At 33.0% G+C, this 16,857-nt stretch overlaps 1 protein-coding gene across 6 annotated transcripts in view; it reads left to right on the top strand.

Moving 5' to 3' along the window:
* Window positions 1-16,857, top strand: part of Mon2 (MON2 homolog, regulator of endosome-to-Golgi trafficking) — a 108,363-nt gene continuing 91,506 nt past the window's right edge. For 5 of the 6 annotated variants that reach the window (XM_015483066.2, XM_015483065.2, XM_048805932.1 and 2 more), the window contains exons 1-2: window positions 1-368; window positions 10,497-10,560. In XM_015483066.2, the coding sequence (XP_015338552.1) occupies window positions 258-368; window positions 10,497-10,560 (175 nt within the window). In that variant the 5' untranslated portion in view covers window positions 1-257. Of the gene's footprint in view, window positions 369-10,496; window positions 10,561-15,652; window positions 15,734-16,857 lie in introns of all 6 variants that reach the window. The other variant, XM_048805940.1, reaches the window with a different exon arrangement.

Genomic DNA, 16,857 nt, shown 5'->3' with positions numbered 1-16,857 from the left:
CTTGTGGGCTCCTGGGCCAGCGCTGGCGGAGCCTAGCGAGACTGGGCGACTGCGGGGGCGCTTCCGAGAGGAGCCGGGGGTGTTAGAAAGAGGCTGCGGGGGGCGCTCGGGCACGCTCCGGGTTCGCAGCCCAGGCCCGGCAGAGCCCCTGTGGAGCCCAAGAGGCGGGCTGTGGAAGGGCTGGAGGCGACCCAAGGAGTTGACAGTGCCACAGCTTATTTGTGCGGCTCTGAAATTAGCTCGGACCTTGAGTGATCATGTCTGGCACCAACAGCCCCGAGGCTGTGAAGAAGCTGCTGGAGAATATGCAGAGCGACTTGCGGGCCTTGTCACTGGAGTGCAAGAAGAAATTCCCACCTGTCAAGGAGGTAAGCTTCGGGCGACGTCGGGAGAAGGCGCCGCGAGCTTGCTTGGTCCTCTTAGACCCAGTCCTTCTCCCTCAGCCTCCAGTCCGGTCTTGATTTTCATTTGTCGCTCACCTTTGCAGGTGATTTGTACCGACTTTTTATAGTGTCCGAGAGAGAGGTCTGGGGCGATTTGATTCTTTTCCACTCTCTTGTCCTCCTGATTTAGGAATGAAGTTGATGGAGTGAGCCAATTCAGTAATTCAGCTTTTCGGGTCTTTTTCAAACTCGGGACAGGCCAAGCCAGAATTGAAAAACTTATATGTCTGTTTCTCGTTCCTAAGAATGAATATCACTGTTGTGAAATCTGTGCTTCTCACTTGTATAGTATAACACTCGATTGGAAACTGCTTTCCTTGTTGATATGTGTCATTCAGCTTATCTCTTATCAATCCCATGAACTATTAACGAATTATCCAGACCCACCTAATTTATAGACAGTGTTGATACCTACAGGAACCATGTTAATTAAACCTTCTTGTTATGAGCAGTACCGTGGCGGGCAATTGGGTTTGGAGTCAAAGCAAATGGACCTGAATTTAAGTTCTAGCCTTACATCTTACTTAACCTCTTGGAGCTTCAAAAAAAATTTTTTTTTCAGCTGTAAAACGGGTAAAATGTGGTTATATAAGATTATGTGTGGCAAAAGGTCAGATTAAAAGGGTGTTGTTAGATAGCTCGTTAAAAATTTACACAAATAAAAGTTCCAAATAGTTCCTGAATTGAATTTAAAATTTAATCACTATTGGCTTTTTTTTTTTTAAATTAAGATGCCACTTAATTATTTTAAATTTTAAAAAGATCTAAAATTTCCCTTTTTTTGAATGACATTTCAGTGATATTGTAAAGGTAATTATTTAATTTCTATTTCTATTAAATATAGTTTTGAATACCTGCAGTTTCACTTATTATTTGCCCTAAGAGTTCATCAAGGGATTTTATATTTATTTGTTTTATCCTTATAAATATTCTGTAATTAGAACTTGATTAATAAAGCTTGGATTTTAGGCTTCTAAGGAATCTTAATTTTACTATAAGTGCTCTAGCTCCATCATTCTTTAACAGACTCCTTCTTGTATTTAATAAAATAAGAAAACCCATACACACACACACACACACACACACAATAAATAAGTAAATAAAGTAAGAAAACACTATCTAATACTACCTAATCAGATGTACCACTTTTGGCATGATAGCTATTACATATGTTTTATTTCATATAGTTTGCCTTGATATTGATTTTCGTTATTTTCACTCTATCATTTGTTGAAAGTTATAACATGTAATTTTGAGGAATTAGGCTGTTTTAAAGAATTTTAAAGAATTATTATTTAATATTTTTAGCTATAAATGGACATAATACTTTTATTTATTTATTTTTATTTTTTATGTAGTGCTGAGGATTGAGCCCAGGGCCTCACATGTGTTGGGCAAGCACTCTACCACTGAGCCACAACCCCAGCCTCAAGAATTATTATTTTTAATTGTGAGAAATATGCTTTCATTTAGAAAATTTCAAATCTTGTTTTGTAATTTCAACAATAAGTTATAAAACTTGTTGTTCCTAGTTCTAAGAATTCATATAAAAAATCTGGTCCCTTTATATTGTAGGTCTTTGTAGGCTAATTTGGGAATTTAATTAACTATTTGTTAAATTACTTCTATTGGAAAATGCATTCAGAGTTCCAAACAGGTCATTAGTAAAGTTCTAGAACTCAACCCATTCCTAATCCTAGGACTTTTCATTAAAGCTAATTAGCTTTTGCTTCAGTGCTGGTTAAAGACATATTTAGTAATTACACCCAGTCTTTGTGATAATGATAAGAGTAATTCTTACCATAATTTTGTATGTAGTATACATACTCTGTTAGGATTTGTTGACTGAAAAAATCTTGACTCCCTTACCAGTGACATATGCTTACATTCCTGCTTTAGAAACTGAAAAATGACTTTGTGTCATAGCTTTAAAACAAGGATGAAGTAATTAGCTAAATAGTGATGATTTTTTTTAAAGGAGGAATACTTCACTTTCATGAATATTTTGATTTAATTTAAACTTCTTGGTAAATTAGTGGTAATGCCAAAATTTGGCTTTTGTTTTTTAAGGAACTGGTAAGTTTGAAGCTTTATTTTTCCCTTTGGGTGCTAGGTAGACCTTAAGGCAAAATCTTTCTAAATGTGAGAAGCTTTTCCTTTTTTTCTTTGCTAGTTAACATTCTCCCAGTATGCTTACAGGTGTTACCTGAAAAATGCTCATTCTGAACTACTCAAGAACTTATTACAAATCTAATTGCATTGTACTTGGAAGGGATACTTTTTAAATAAGTTAAAATGACATTTTATATTTAGTCTTTATTGCAAGTTTTAAATAATTTCTACTTTTTTTTGGCCATGCTACTTGACTATAAATCTTTATTTTTAATTAATAAGCTGAGTTTTAAGATTTCAAATTTGTTACAAAAACAAAGATTTATAGAAAAAAGATATTGATAAAGGATAGTGTCTTATTTTACCTTTGGAGTTTTTCTACCCTCACCTTATTATGTTCATTTATGAATCTATTCTTTGAATATTAAGTTGTTTTGTAGTGGCTATAATTTCAGTCTGCTACTTTATGATAAAGATAATTATTAAATAATATTAATAGCAATTATTATTTCTCCTATTTTTCTGCTTATTTTCCTTCAAGCCCCCCCCCTCCCATTTTTAGGGCAGAACAACTGAAGCAGCCAATTTGTTTGGAAACATCTGTATAATATTATTTTCTTTGCATTAAAACCTTTCAGAAAGACACTTTTACATAATTAATATTCAATGGCCTTAAGAGATAGTGACCTCTAAAGCTTTATATTTGTGTATTTCTTGAATGAGAACTTTTGTTCATTTCCTATTTGTGGGCACTATGCAGTAGTAACAGGTAAGGGGGAGCCAACTGAGCCTGGAAGTATAATCTGAGAGTTTGTAAATTTAAATAATTTTTTTTTGTGTGTGTGGTACTGGGATCAAACACAAGGGTGCTTTACCATGAGCTGTTACATCCACAGTCATTTTTATTTTTTTATTTTGAGACAGGATCTCACTAAGTTGAGGCTGGCCTCCAACTTGTAGTCTTCCTGCCTCAGCCTCCCAGGTTGCTCAGATTCCAGGTGTGCACCATCATGCCCACTGAAAGTTTGTAATTCTTGAGCTAAGTTTAGTAGTAGTATGATTAGAAAATGTTGGGGTTGGTCATTCTTGGCAGAGGAATTAGCCCATAATATTTATATTCCATGTAAAATACATTTCATACCGAAGATGACTGGGAACCATTAAAGCTTTTTAAAAAGAGTAATGTCATCAGATTCATATTTAGTAACATTATCTTGGCAGTATTGTTGGGAAGAATTAGAAGGTATTGCAAGATTGATGCAAAGATGGCAGATTTTCAAAAGTGGTGATTGCCTGTATTGAAGTAGTTGTAGTGATAGACAGCAGGTTGCTTGTATTGAGAGGAGTGGAAGGGAGAGTATAGATTAAAAAGTTTTTTGAAAACTTTAGGTATGTAATCAATTACTGAAGACAATCATTGGTTTCAATGTAGTAGTTGCTTTATGAGCATATTGTTCTCTAGGAAAAGACTTAAGGTCTTTTGTTTTAAAATTTTTTTAGTTGTAGATGGACACAATACCTTTATTTTACTTATTTATTTTTATGTGGTGCTGAGGATTGAACTGAGTGCCTCACACATGTTAGGCAAGTGCTCTACCACTGAGCCACAACCACAGCCCTGATTTATGGTCTTTTTATTTACCTGCCATCTAAGTCTTCAGGCAGCACCATACGTAACTCCCTATGTCTAATAAGTATATTATGTTAACCAAATTGCCATTAACTTGAATTTCACATTTCTCCTTTTGCTCTTCCTTCATGCTGTGTCATATGGATAATTAATTTGGACCCTTGGTAAATTTGTTTTAATATGAACATTTATTCTCATAGAAGTTGTGAAAAATGTATGTTGAAAACGGAATAGGAGCTGGGTGTGGTGGCATATGCCTGAGCAACTTGGGAGGCTGAGATAGGAGGATCTTGAGTTCAGAGCCAGCCTCAGCAAAAGTGAGGTGCTGAGTAACTCAGTATACAAAATAGGGCTGGGGATGTGGCTCATTGGTGGAGCACCCCTGAGTTCGATCCCCGGTATCCCCCCACCACAAACAAACAAATAAACCCAGAATAGGAGCTTTTGTGAAGGGAAGTAATATTTAAAAACAAAAATTTAAAAAGTAAATCTGCATATAGTTCTAGTAGTGGGCATTTGTTAGTTCCTTCCATAGCATTTATTCCTTTTTTCTACCTTTGATGGTTTTCTGCACTCTCCTGTCATTTTTAGCTCTTTGAACTTGGATGAATTAATCTCTTTTTTTTATTTTTTAATTTTTTTAATATCTTTTTTTATTATTAGTTGTTCAAAATATTACAAATTAATCTCATTCCTATTTCCATGGTACCTTGAGTAGCTTAGTCTAGTTGAAATTCTTCCCATCTCTGCCACCCCACCTTTATTGCTGCCCAAGTCACATAATGTCAGTAAGTGCTCCTAGGAAGGAAAACCTTCTTCTTTCTTTTTCAATCTACTGAAAGAGACTCCCTTCTAGATAGTGTCATGAAATTTGAGGTATAGAATAGCTGTAGCCATTTTGTGTAAAGATTGGAAGCAGCCTGGGGATGCACCTATCCATACAGATTCTTCCAATTTGGTACTCTTCTAGTATCATAAGCAAAGAAGAACCAAGAGGGTGAGAGATGTGAAACAGCAGCCCTGATGGTGTGATTCTCTGGCTGTTTTCCTTTGGAGTTTTCTATTAATGAGACAGTAAAATCACTTCTCCCCTGATTATAAATGAATTTGGATTTTGATACTACTTAGAACTTTTTTTTATTCAGGTAGAAACTACTGTTTGAAAGGCATGGTGATAGACGTTAGTAATGTAGAGAGAGATGAATGTAGTAGGTGCATTTTTTGTCCTCATGGCTTACAGTCAAAATAGAGAAACAGCTGGGCACAGTGGCACATGCTTATAATCCCAGCAGCTCAGGGGGCTGAGGCAGGAGGATCACACATTCAAGACCAGCCTCAATAATTTAGTGAGGTGAGAACTTGTCTCAAAATTAAAAAAAAAAAAAAAGGCTAAGAGTAGAGAAACACTCATAATGAGATGAAAGGGCTAAAGCACAGGTATAAATCATAGATAAAGTGGAAAGGTTTTTTTTTTTTTAAGTTGTTATAGAAAACAGTGTTGGAAGAAATGATTTTTGCTTATGATACTAGAAGGGTACCAAGTTGGAAGAATCTGCTGCCATAAGGCTACATCTATCTTCATGTCATTAGCAGTGGTTTAATTTCAGAATAGTGTTGTTACATTAGTGCTAATTTCGATTTGGATTTAATTTGTGAGTTTGTTGGCTTTGTAATTTAAGAACTATAAAAGTTTTTGTTTTTTCCCCCTGACTGTGGGGTGCATGCCTGTAATCCCAGCAATGGGAGGCTAAGAGGATCACCACCAGTTCAAGGCCAGCCTCAGCAATTTAACCCTGTCTCAAAATAAAATAAAATAAAAAAGAAAAAGAAAGAAAAAAGGACTGGGGATATGGCTCAGTGGCAGAGTACCTCAGGTTTCCATCTCTAGTACCAAAATCAAAAAGGTTTTTTTTTTTTTTTTTTTTTTTTTTTTTTTTTNAAGTTCTAATTACAGAATATTTATAAGGATAAAACAAATAAATATAAAATCCCTTGATGAACTCTTAGGGCAAATAATAAGTGAAACTGCAGGTATTCAAAACTATATTTAATAGAAATAGAAATTAAATAATTACCTTTACAATATCACTGAAATGTCATTCAAAAAAAGGGAAATTTTAGATCTTTTTAAAATTTAAAATAATTAAGTGGCATCTTAATTTAAAAAAAAAAAAGCCAATAGTGATTAAATTTTAAATTCAATTCAGGAACTATTTGGAACTTTTATTTGTGTAAATTTTTAACGAGCTATCTAACAACACCCTTTTAATCTGACCTTTTGCCACACATAATCTTATATAACCACATTTTACCCGTTTTACAGCTGAAAAAAAAATGGAATATAGTTTAGGAGTCTTCAATTGAAACTATGGAACTAAGAATTACCAGAAAGAATACATTAAATGAGAAATGAGGCCAGGGATATTCTAGGTGTTTCTGGAAGAGTCAGCAAAGGATATTGAGAAAATAGATGCAAATGTTTCTTGACATTAATTGTGGGAGTAACATCTTTTTCCCAACTCATAAATGTTCTCAGAAATATAGTAGACTGCTTATCTTTTTTTTTTAAATCTTAACCTCTATAATCTATTTAAGTTTTAGAACTAGCCACTTTTCTTTCTCTTTTCCTCCTCCTCAATTTAGGAAAAAATAACTATGTAATTATGTTAGTTCTCTACATTGTATATGATCAAAATAGCAGATACTTTAATGCAAGAATTAAAGACTCCTTTTTACACCTATAATCCTTGGTAAATAGATGGAAATCTGACTCTGAAGATCTCTGTCCATACAGAATACTCTAAAAATGGTAGGCTAGGCTAGGCTTTGGTATGAAATAATACTACAGTAGTTAGGGGACTTGATATATATCTGTGGTCAATAAACATTGCTAGTGGAACTTTCCAGAAACAGTTGATGCCAGTGAGAATAAGATATTACAGTTTCACTTCTGACATTAGAGACTTGCATGTACAAAATAGGAGCTATGATGTAGGTCTAATTATAGCTAACAAATAATCTTTTGTCAATTCCTTGAATTTAGGAATGAAAATTCTCATTATATCTTTTATTTTTATTTATTTATTTGGGTATCAGGGATTGAACTCAGGGGTGCTTAACCACTGAGCCACATCCCCAGCCTTTTTATATTTTATTTAGAGAGAGGATCTCACTGAGTTGCTTAGGACCGCTCCAAGTGCTGAGTCTGGCTTTGAACTTGCTGTCTTCCTGCCTCAGCTTCCTAAGTTGCTGGGAACTTCCCAAGTTACAGGCATGTGTTACCTCGCCCAGCTCTGGTTATGTTTTTTAAAATATTACTTGGCAGCCTGGGCAATGTAGCGAAACCTGTGAGACCTTGTCTCTCAAAATAAAAAGGGCTGGAGATGTGGCTCAGTTGTAAAGTGCCCCTGGGTTCAATCCCCAATATTGCAAACAAAACAACATCACCACCAAAACCCCCTAAATCAAAAACAAACAAACAAGCAAACAACAACAACAACAAAACACTACTTCAGACTACTTAAAAATACTACTATTCCTTTTCCTTATTATTTGATTTAAAAAATTTTTGTTAAAAATGTCATGTGTCAATATTTATTCTTCTCAAGAAATCAAAACAGTGTTTGTCAAATTTGAAATCTCTGTTGACATCTAACATCTAGCATGTCACAGGACAGATTTTGGAAACAAGATTTCAGGCTAGGCATGTGGCACACATTTGTAATCCCAGCAGCTTGGGAAGCTGAGGCAGGAGGATCACAAATTTGAAGCCACCTGTCTTGGAAAAGGGCAAAAGCATTAGGGGTTTATTTCTGTGGTAAAGCACCCCTGGGTTCAGTACCCAGTATTGCAAAAGAAAAGGTGTGACAGACTCTGGACAGATAGCATTGATATTCTTGATGGCTTAGTTGATCAAATCTTGGTTGACACAGAAGCAAATTGAAATACTGAATTTGGACATATTCAGGGTATATAGTGCTATACTGGGAAGGAAGTTAAACTTTTGAAAGTGATGGTGGGAGAAATCTCAGTGGCCACAGATTAACTTCTCCTGGCCCAATAAGACATTTACCCCAGAGAGTTTGAGATAGGATGTGTGAGTATTACTTAGCATGCGTAATAATGTCTGTATTTCAGTATTCTTTTATTTTTATAATAGTTAATGTGCTGTGATTTGCAAATCTTCAAACATATTCAGAATCTGGCCACTTTTTACCACCTCAGTTGTACCATTACCATTATCTCTTTCTTACAGTATTGCAGAGGATTCCTAAATTTTACTGTATATTAGAATCAACTGAAGATTTTTAAAAGTACTGATATATGACTTCTGTTAGCAGTCATTCTGATTTAATTGGAATGAGTTGCAGACTGAGCATCAGATTTTTTTGTAAGCTCCCTGTCTCTAACATGTATTGCCTCAAATAATTAGAAAACCAATTTTTCCCTGAAGAATTTGATTTTGATTGTGTTTTTCTGCTAGTAGCCCAGTTAATTTGGGACATTTCCATTTCTTAAAGTTTTAGAAGTTGTAGTGTATCTATTGTGTTTCTTAGTTGAGCATGAAAGCTGACGATGGCTGATTTAAGCTGAAATAAAATTTACTGATAGGACAATGAGTGGTTCACAGAATTGGTAGAAGAATGGATGGAGCCAGTTATAGAAAAAGTAAATCAACAAGGGGAGGTTAAACAGCTGGAACCACAGCATTAGACCATTATTGCTATCTGATGAATAGTGATTAGATGATATTGATTGCACTACTGATAGGGTTGGTCACTCCAGGCCACCACTGGTTCTGCTGCCCTCTGAAACTAGATGTTGCTTTCACTGTTGCTGTTATTGGAAAGAATTATTTTGTCTCTAACTTTTCTGTGCCACTATCCTCCATATTCAAAATCCCTGATAGATGCATCTATTTGGGTAAGCATAGTCTGCTAGGACATGTGAGAAATCAAGTACCTGGAATTTTCAGTTTTAATAGTGTAAGAAAGATTTTGTATTCTACCAAAATTCTTGAAATAGAGAATTCTTCAAACACAAGCAAGGACTGCACCTGTTAGAAATCAACAAAGTGAAAAAGGTCTATTACACATGATATAGCCTACCTACTATGTGTTCTTTATTTTATGCATTAATCTGCTGACTATTAAGGTATTATTTTTTGAGGTATACAGACCAATATAAAATACAAAATAGCCATGTTTCTAGATACTGAAAATATTCTGACTTTCTGTGATGGAAAATAACATATCAATATTTTATGTTAGTTCAATAGAAAGATAACGTGGGCCACAAATGCAGTCAATCCATAGGTGTAATTTTCAATTGCATTTAAAAAGTTAAAAAAGATTTGTACAGTGGTGTAGGCCTATAATTCCAGCAACCCAGGAGAATGGAGCAAGAAGACTGTAAGTTCAAGGCCAGCCTTGGCAAATTAGCAAGACCTGATCTCCAAATAAAAAGGGCTGAGGATGTAGCTCAGTGATAAAAGAGGGTTTACTACCCAGGAAATAAAGATCAAAACCTCAGACATTTAATTTTAATAATTTATTTGTTTCAACCCAATGTATACAAAATATTATTTCTAATGTAATCAATTTACTTAGAGAAGACTTTACATTTTTTGATACTAAACCTTCAAAATCTAGTGTGTATTTTACATATAGAACACAACTCAATTTAAACTGGCCACATATCAAGTGTGACATGTAGTCAGTGGCTCACATATTAGACAGTGCAGTTCTTGTGATGTTCTATAAAATGCTATATGAATTGCAGTTACTGCCAGCTAAGCATGTTGGGATGAAATATTTTATACACATTATGAAAACAGGAATGAATATTTAAAAACTATAACCAAAGAATAATAAGTGCTTGGTTGTTCATACTCAAAAAAGAAAACTGTCTCCTCAAATACAAAATAGTAATTTCACGTGCAGCGTTTTATAATTTATTTGTGGTAGAGAAAGGGGAGTGAGATGGGGAGGGGAAATTCAAATTTTTTTCATTAGGTTTTTAAATTATTTTTATTTTCCAAACATTTAAGCTTGTGAAGTGTTGAGATATTTCAGATATTCCTTAAGGCAGAGGAAAGCAACATACAGTTTGTATATGAATAATCAAATTAATCATATTTTATTATATCTATGTGTATGTTACTACTAGGCTTAGTATCTGATGCTTTGAAAAAATAGGATGATAGCAACTGACTATACTTGTAATTTTAACTATTGTATATGACTTATTTAATACCTAGATAATTCATGTTGATAATAAGTTTTATTTTCTAATTGTTTTTATTTTTGTAGGCTGCTGAATCAGGAATAATAAAAGTTAAAACAATAGCTTCAAGAAACACGGAAATTTTGACAGGTAATTTTTTCCATTAAAAATTCAACAATTATGAAAAATTGACTAATACTAAAAGTAGAATCTTGAAAGAATGCCATAAGTTTTCTATAGCATGTCTTTCTCATGCCCTAACATGTTATTTATGATACAGACTACAGGAATGTCCCAAACTGATTATATTTCCCAGAAGTTAATACTATAAAATTCTCTAATATCAGAAAGATTAAAAGTTCTAATTCCTTAAAAGCAAGATTTTTTTCTTACTGTTCTACCTCTTGCCTCTTAGTCCATCTTTATTATAAACAGTTCATAATGTAGTATTTTATATTTAGTAGTACCATTGAAGTTTTGATTCTTGGAATTAAGTATGGTGATGAAGAAAAGAATGAGAGTTTCTTTATGTCTTTTCTTGATTAAACTTGGTTTTCAAAGAGGAATTTTTAAGAGTTTCTATTTGGTATGCTTTTTCTACTCAGTCTACTCCTTTTTGGTTTTTTGAGCTTTCTGTTCTTACCTCAGTAAGGAACATGGACTGGCTTTTTTTTTTTTTTAAAGAATCTAATATATGTGAGTACTTGTGCCACTCTATCTTACATAAGACTGTCTTGTGGGGAGATATTATTTTATAGTAGAGCAACTTCACATGCAAATAAATTACTTGCTTGCTTAAGGTGACATGGTAAGTAATGGAACCAGATTCAAATTCAGAAGTGTTCAGAGCCCAGCTTCTTCTTTCACATGCCATTGTATCTCAAGCTTTTCACTCCAGCTACTTTCTCCCAAGTGCTTCATATTTAATCATTGCTTGCTCCATTGATCCTTCAGCCTGTATTTCCTGTTCCAACAGTGCCTTTCCTCTCATCCAATGTAAGAGAAAAATAGTCTTATTAAGCTAGTTAACACAAAGACTATAAAGAATCTCTTGAATTTTCATAAACTTTACATTTAAAACAAAGGATACCAATAAATCTCTAATTTGTGAGATTTCGGAGTATTACAAAATGAGATAAAGATTTTAGGGGGTGGTTTAAGAGTTGGGGGGCAAGCGTGGATTTTACTTAGGTTGCTCAGCTTTGCTGGAAATTGGTCCTTAGTGTTAGTTTTCTTGAGTTGCATCTGTTTCTTACAGATTCTTCCCTGATTTTCATCAGTCTATTGGAAACATCATATATTTTTATAACATATTCACAACAGTGAATAGTGTTCTGTGTGCATATTGAGGAGGGTGGTGAATGCAGTAGGAAAAGGCAAAGGTGTTTATGGTTGGGTTGGGAGGGACAGCAAGTAGATTTTGGGAGATGCATGTTGGATGGATTAGCTACTGTAGGGGAAATAGTGTTTAAAGATAAATTATGACCTAAGATATTTTTAAGATAGATCAATCATATTAGAATATAATTGTGAATATTTATCTTTGGTATTATTATGGTTGATACCATGGTAAGTCCTTAATTATTCTCCAATAATAGAATTTTTCGTTAGTTTGTAGTTGGTGGAAGATAAAAGCCTGATTTCTTCAGAGAACCACTATTTCAGTGTTTTATGCTAAGTAAAATGTCCAATTATAAGAAAGAATAAGAAATTGTTAGTGCACATGAATTTAATATACAGGTAGACTGTTAATTTCATTTTAATTGTATTAGCTTTATTCAAATCATGTTAGAACAGATCTTTGTGCACATATAGTGTGCTTTAATCTCCATAGTTTTCCAGAGCCATTTACTCAAGGTAGATTAGCATTTAACTTGATCCTGTTATTTTTTTTTATGAAGTATTGATAACAATTGATGCCTAAAGAATATAGATTCATAGATCACTGTCATCTTGAAAAAACAAAGATTTTATATTGGTCAATATAAAGTTCCTAAATTCAGAGATCAGTTAATACTGAAAAAATTTTTATTAATTTAAAAAGTTTCCTGAGAAGTATATATTTTTTTAATACTTGAAATCAAAGGATACTGCTTTTGTGTTGTAATGGTTGTAAAGATCCCACATAATTGAGTAGTCAGATGAGACAGAATATTGAATTCTCATATGTCTCTGTATATTCAGAATATATAAAGTTGCTGTAAAAATCAGAGCCCTTAATTAGGCTTAACTAATCTAATTAATGATATTCAGCATAGATTTCTAGTCAGCTTTAGTTTCTTAGATTTATTTTCCAAAGGAACATCATTTATATTGCAACATAAATCTTTGCTTTACATCTCCCCTTTTAAGCATCCTCCTTTAATGTTTATTTTTCTTTGTTTTCACTGCTGTCATGAATGCTGACATAAGTGGAAATGCTATGCCAGGTAATGTCAGCATCGATTCAGATGTACAGATTATCTCAGATTTTTTTTTCTTTAAAAATGAAACTCTGAAAATGAGAAATAACAAAGTTTTTCATTTATAAGGCCAAATGCCTTAATTCCACCTTTGCTATATATTACAAATTATTATTCTAGCTGACACTGTACTAGAAATTGAAAAGGCATGTGTTAAACAGAAATCACATAATTCTGCTTTTTAAATGTATGTTTGAACAAGGAAATCAATGAAGTGTAATGTCTATTAAAATTGTATATTTAAACCCTACCCTAAAACGTAATAGTTAAGTCTACCCATGGCTGCTTTTAGCTGTTGTCAGTACACATACAGAATTTTTACATGAATAATCATTACGTATGATTTGTGTTCTTTTCTCACATGGTTTTCCATCATCTTTTCCATCTCTGCTTAGTCTTATATAACTACGAGGTCTTTTAAGTAGCAATGAGTAAATATACTTCGGATATTTTTTCTGACATAAAAGGTAATTTACCTGCTTATTTTAATATGTTCTATCTTATCAATACATTTGCTTGTGATATTTTACAAACAAATATGGAATATATTGTGTAATGTATTTTTAATAAGTATTTATGTAAAAATTAGTAGGAGAGATAGAAAGTTGGGTGATGAAATTCACATATAATCTATATGGAAATACAAGAAATATATTTGAAAAGTGTGTTTGTGCCATTTATTCTGTTTGGCTTACCTGCTCCTTCATTTGGAGTACTTTGCCAGAAACTTAACTTTCCAGATGACTTTCTTCCTGAAATTAGTATCAACATCTTATTCTTTCTTATGTTGCTGGTATTTATCATATTACAAGGGAAAGAATAAATCTCTTATTAAATGTAGGTTAATAAATAAATGACATTGTATAGAAATAGGTCTCTTAATATTGTCTTTACTATTTTTTCTACCTCTCTTTAATTTTTACATGTTATAATTATTTGAATACATGTATTGTCATCCTTAGTTTATGACAACTAGATAATAGCACTCTGAAGAAGACAGACCCTAATTATAGAATTCTAATACTGAGTAGTAAAGGCCAATATGGAAATATATAGATAAGATTGTTATTGGAAGATTGATAGGAAATGCACCTAACCCAGCTTGGGAATCTGAAGCTGAGCGAGCCTAAAAGCTCAAAGGAGAGTTAGCCAGGCAAATAAAGTGTAGAAGTGGACTACTTGAATAAACATATGAGATATATAGCAGCTTGGTGTTATGTGGATCCACTAAAAGTAAAGTGTGGAAGATATGGTTGAGTATATCATCACTGAGGCAGAGGTAACTGTTAGATAATTTAGGCTAGAAAATACAGGGCCTGTATCATGTTCACTTGTTGACCTGTTGGGCCAGAGATTACATAGTGTGTCTACAACATAATGTGCTTTTGTTTATTTTTTCCTTGGATTTAAAAAATAATAATTTTTATCCCATATTTTCTTATATCATAAGTTTTTTGGGTGGTGGGGTGGGGGTTGTGTCTGGGGATCAAACCTAGGACCTCACACATGCTCTGCCACTGAGTCATACCCCCAGCCCTATCACAAGTATTTGATTTCATCTTTTTAAATCTTTTTAATTGCCATACAGTGTTTCATCAATTGGATTGTACTTCCTTTATGTTAGGTGTATTCAATGTTTAGAATTACTTTATGATAAATTTCTAGAAATTTATAAAGTTGTAATGTTAAAGGGTATGAATATGTTTGAAGTGCTTGGAATGTATCACCACACTTTTTTTTTTTTTTTTTTCCTTTCTGGAAGGTAAACGTTTATGCCTTTACCAACAGTATGAAAGTGTATTCTTATAACATCCTTGTCAGCATTATTGTTTTTTAGAAAAAAAAATTGGTACTAAAACAAGGAAATGACTGTTCATTTTACCTGACATTTTTAAAATTTTATTTTTTAGTTGCAGATGGACACAATTCCTTTATTTTGTTTATTTTATTTTTTTATATGGTGCTGAGTATCGAACCCAGTGCCTCACACATGCTAGGCAAGTGCTGTGTTGCTGAGTTACAACCCCAGCCCCTGACATTTATTTTTGACATTGAACATATTTCTCTGTATGCATTAAATTATTTTCTTTTTCACTTTACATTCACTTCTTCTGAGATTTTGTGTTTGCTTTATCAAGTTATTTGAGCTACTTGTATAGCAAAATATTAACTGTCGATTATGTTTTAATCATATTTTTGCCAGATCATGGACCTTTTAATTTTTTTAAACTCTAGATGCTTTTTATTTTTACCTTAAATAATTTTTCTGAATTCTTTTGTTGCTTTACATTTATGATGCCCTTCTCCTTCAACATAGTTTATAGTCATTTTAATTTTCTTCTAATTTTTCTGTGTCTTGATTTTTTTCCTTATTTTTTTAATATATGGAATGACATAAAGATTTAGATTTTTTTCTTTTGCAAAATTGCTAATTATTCTAACATTGTTGAATAATTTTCCTTTTAGCTTGTAATGTGCTTCTAAAATGAAACTACTATACTTTATTTTTCCTATTATTCTTGAATCATTTAAATATATTTTCAGACCTTTGAATCCACTAAAAAATGTTTAGTGGTGTTAGAAACATCAACAAGTCTTCCCCAGAACCAGATTTTAAGCTTTTTGAAAATAGAAATAATGTCTAAGTCACATTTTATTTCTTTCATAAGCATTACAATTTGTTATTTAAAGGCTGTTAAAATTTATCACAATAAAACTTTTATTAACCCCTGTTTATGTGATTTATAGTGGGGTATCCTAGTTTAATTCTTTTTTTCCAGGATAAAAACTGCAATTATGCAGTGAAACTGCTCAGAGCAAGGAAACCCCTAGGATATGGGGACCTGCTGGACCTCTTTCAGGTGTGTGAAAGTGCATCATTTGATCTCACAGTTATATAATTTGGAAATAACAGCATCTATCAAACACACAGTTGCTCTGTTAAAGTTGCTTATTAAAGGACTTAGGTGGAAAATAAACTTTTTCTCTTCTTCCCACAAAACCTCTTTTTATATCTTAATGGAAGCTGAAATTGTTTTAAAGGATCAAGCGATCCTTCTTTTTTGCTTTTTGAATGATATATAAAATAGTTAGAACAAGATGTCTTTATATTGTTATACAATTTTTTTCTTCATTGTGATTTCTAAAATCTCTACTCCTAGGAAGGTATTTACATAAAGCTGTCCTTAAATAGTATATCATTATAACCATTGTATGTAAAGAGGGGCATTCTCTCAGTTAAAAGAGCCAGGTTAATTTTAACTTCTGCACTACTGTCACATTTGAAGGAAGAAAAATAAACCAGTAATTTAAAAAAAAAGATTTTTCTGTTACTGAATTGTGATCTAGATATGGTAGATGTGTTTTGGTTAAATAGATGAATCAATTGTATTATTTAGTTGATCATCTATTCTGGATAACTTAGAAACTGCCATTTTTATATAAATTGGGAGTGGAAAAGTAGGAAAAGATGAGAGACAGGTATTTAATTCCTTTGAATAACATTAAAATAAAGTTTTAAAAATTTATTTTTATTACTACCTTAAGTTTATTTCACCTTGGTAGACCTGAGTGTAACGGATATGTATACACACTTCACTATGATTCATCTTATTTTATTGATTCTAGGGTTCATAGTGTTTTCACTTTTTTTTTTTTTTAAGTTCACTGACCTTATGTAATATTTATTTCATGAATTTTTTTTTTTTAAATTTTTTATTGTTGGCTGTTCAAAACATTACATAGTTCTTGATATATCATATTTCACACTTTGATTCAAGTGGGTTATGAGCTCCCATTTTTACCCCATATACAGATTGCAGAATCACATCAGTTACACATCCATTGATTTACATATTGCCATACTAGTGTCTGTTGTGTTCTGCTGCCTTTCCTATCCTCTACTATCCCCCCTCCCCTCCCCTCCCCTCCCCTCTTCTCTCTCTGCCCCCTCTACTGACATTCATTTGTCCCCCTTGTATTATTT

This window comes from Marmota marmota, unplaced genomic scaffold (assembly GCF_001458135.2).
Source record: "Marmota marmota marmota unplaced genomic scaffold, marMar, whole genome shotgun sequence".
Taxonomy (NCBI): domain Eukaryota; kingdom Metazoa; phylum Chordata; class Mammalia; order Rodentia; family Sciuridae; genus Marmota; species Marmota marmota.
The sequence above is the reverse complement of the archived record's forward strand: the minus strand, read 5'-3'. Positions and strand labels throughout refer to the sequence as shown.